Genomic DNA, 2,663 nt, shown 5'->3' with positions numbered 1-2,663 from the left:
CTAAGTCTTGTGATAATCATTTCAACATATACATGTATCAAATCATCAAATTCTACACCTTAAGCTTATAAATGTTATATGTCAATTACATCTCAATAAAGCTGGGGGAAAAACACTAGACTTAGTAAATTTCCAACATTAAAATCATAAGACATATGTTCTCTCACAACAGAACTAAATTACAAATAAATAGCAATGACAAACCTTTTAATTTTCCAAATATATGGTAATTAAGCATAGTCTTCTAAATAGCCCAGGGGTTAAAGAAGAAAGCACTGGGAAAAAGAGAAAATTCTGCAAATTGAATGTAAAAAATACCAAATTTGGTGGTTTTCAGCTAAAGCAGTGTTTAGGTAAAATGTATAATCATTTTTATAAGAAAAGAAGTAAAACTCAAATCAATGATCAAAACTTTCACTTAAAAATGTAGAAAAGGGGATAAAAGATAATGCCAAGTAATTCTCAATTTTTAAAATCCAAGTGACACAGAAAGTATTCTTTCTTTTCCTAGACTTGAGTGTGTAGATTCAGGCTTGCATATCAGAAGTTGGTCCCTGTAGTTCAGAGGCCACAGACAGGATCCATAAACTCAGAACTAGAGAAAAAAAAATATCACTCTATTCATCTCTTCCCATTCCCATACTGACCACCATAAAAGCATATTCACAAGAAACAGGAACCACTATCATGACTTATGATTTTTGGTTTTATTTAGTAACTCAGAGACATACAGAAGAATGTGTTTCAAAAAGACTCCTAGTCTCAAAAGATAGATGGGAATAAGAATAGAATAAATCCAAGGAATTGAGCTGAGAGTATCTTTAGCCTGTTAATCATTGGAAACAATAAGAACACAGGAATGTTCCATGCCACATCAAGTGGGAATTTTCACTTAGAACACTGCTCCTCAAATTTAATGTGCTTACAACTCACTTATGATTTGATTTAAACCCAGAATTGGAAATAGTGGATCTAAGTACAGAATGTGGTGCTAAATTTCTAACAAACCCCAAGATAATGCTGTTGCTGCTGCTCAGTGGATCGCTTGTTGAGGGATTAGATTAGTAAGTGAAGGACATTTTTTTCCAGACCTGAGACTTTTAGATGAGATATTTGAGAATATTCATAGAGAATATAAAAATACATCATCAGAATGCAAAGATATTTGAGCCAAAGGTTTAGTTATGATTTATTGGAAACTGGAGGCAGTCTCATCTTAATGACCATATTTCTTTTGAGGACATTCTTCAAGGCTTGCTTTACATCTTTGTTCCGCAGACTGTATATCAGTGGATTAAGCACTGGACTCACAAAGGTGTAGAAGACTGCTATGATTTTGGATTCCTCGACAGTCTTATCTGTTGGTGGTCTTACATACATGCAGAAGAGCGTCCCATAAAATAAGGTCACAGCCATCATGTGGGAACCACAGGTGGAAAATGCTTTCTGTCTTCCCTCTGCTGATTTGATCCGGAGGATGGCAGCAATAATGAAAGCATAGGATACCAGGATGATGCTGAGGGAGTTGGAGAGATTGAAGCCAGCTGATATGAGCATGGCATGCTCTTTGACATAAGTATCAGAGCAAGAAAGCTTAATCAGTGGCGGGTCAGCACAGTAGAAGTGGTTGATGACATTGGATCTACAGAAGTTCAAGCGAAAGGTCAAGATAGCCTGCAAGAGCCCATCTGAGAATCCATAGACATAAGGAAATGTGGCCAAGCAGATGCAGACACGCCTGGACATTTTCATACTATAATGTAGAGGGTTACATATGGCCACATAGCGGTCATAGGCCATTGCTGCCAGCATGTAAAACTCAGTGAGGAGAAGTGCAATGAAAATGTAACACTGCGCAAAGCAGCCAGCAAAACTGATGGTCTTCTTCTCTGATAAAAAATTAGTCAACATCTGCGGGGTTGCATTTGAGGTGTAGCACAAGTCTACAAAGGCCAAATTAGTGAGGAAGAAGTACATGGGTTTGTGAAGGCGGGAGTCCAGCCTGATTAATACCATCATGCCCAGGTTGCCCAAGAGGGTGACAAGGTACACACCCAGAAACAGCACAAAGAGGAGAGGTTGGAGCTCGGGACGATCTGTGAGCCCCAGGAGAATGAATTCTCTTATTGCACTATCATTTGTGATGGACATTTTCTGAGAGTTTGGACCTGCACTGGAAACAATAGAAATAACGCACACAGGAAGGTATAAATCATATTACTGACTATTGAAATGATTTTTCTCATTTCTTCCATGTGTCTTTCAAAATGAATACTACCATAAACAGACTTGTACTCCTACTAATACATTATTTAATTTGTCTTTATACTGAATTGCCATTATATTTCTCTATTTAGATACCTACAGTTACACCTATAGCTATACCTATAGGTACTATACTTACACCTATTCTTATATCTATACATACAACCGAGCTACATATCCTTTCTCCCTGCAATATTTTTTGCCTCTCAAATTCTCCCTATGCTATTAGGCTCAGTAGGCTTTATGATTCCAGCACACATTCATTCTGTAGCACATTACATCTCCATAATGTGTCTACTTTCCACTCCTTGTATATTCCATCCTCAGGGGCAAGGACAAAGTCTAGCTCATTATTGCCCTGTGACTTCTCTTTTTTTTTTCTTTTTCTTTTTTTTAAG

The 2,663-nt window shown here is 37.3% G+C and overlaps 1 protein-coding gene across 1 annotated transcript; it reads right to left on the bottom strand.

Annotated features, from left to right (window-relative positions):
* Window positions 1-1,182: 1,182 nt before the first annotated feature.
* LOC121471599 (olfactory receptor 5M11) lies at window positions 1,183-2,151 on the bottom strand. Its single transcript, XM_041722393.1, has one exon. The coding sequence runs from the start codon at window positions 2,149-2,151 to the stop codon at window positions 1,183-1,185; it is 969 nt and encodes a 322-aa protein (XP_041578327.1).
* Between the last annotated feature and the right edge of the window lie 512 nt (window positions 2,152-2,663).

The sequence above is a fragment of the Vulpes lagopus genome, chromosome 11 (assembly GCF_018345385.1).
Source record: "Vulpes lagopus strain Blue_001 chromosome 11, ASM1834538v1, whole genome shotgun sequence".
Classification (NCBI taxonomy): domain Eukaryota; kingdom Metazoa; phylum Chordata; class Mammalia; order Carnivora; family Canidae; genus Vulpes; species Vulpes lagopus.
The sequence above is the reverse complement of the archived record's forward strand: the minus strand, read 5'-3'. Positions and strand labels throughout refer to the sequence as shown.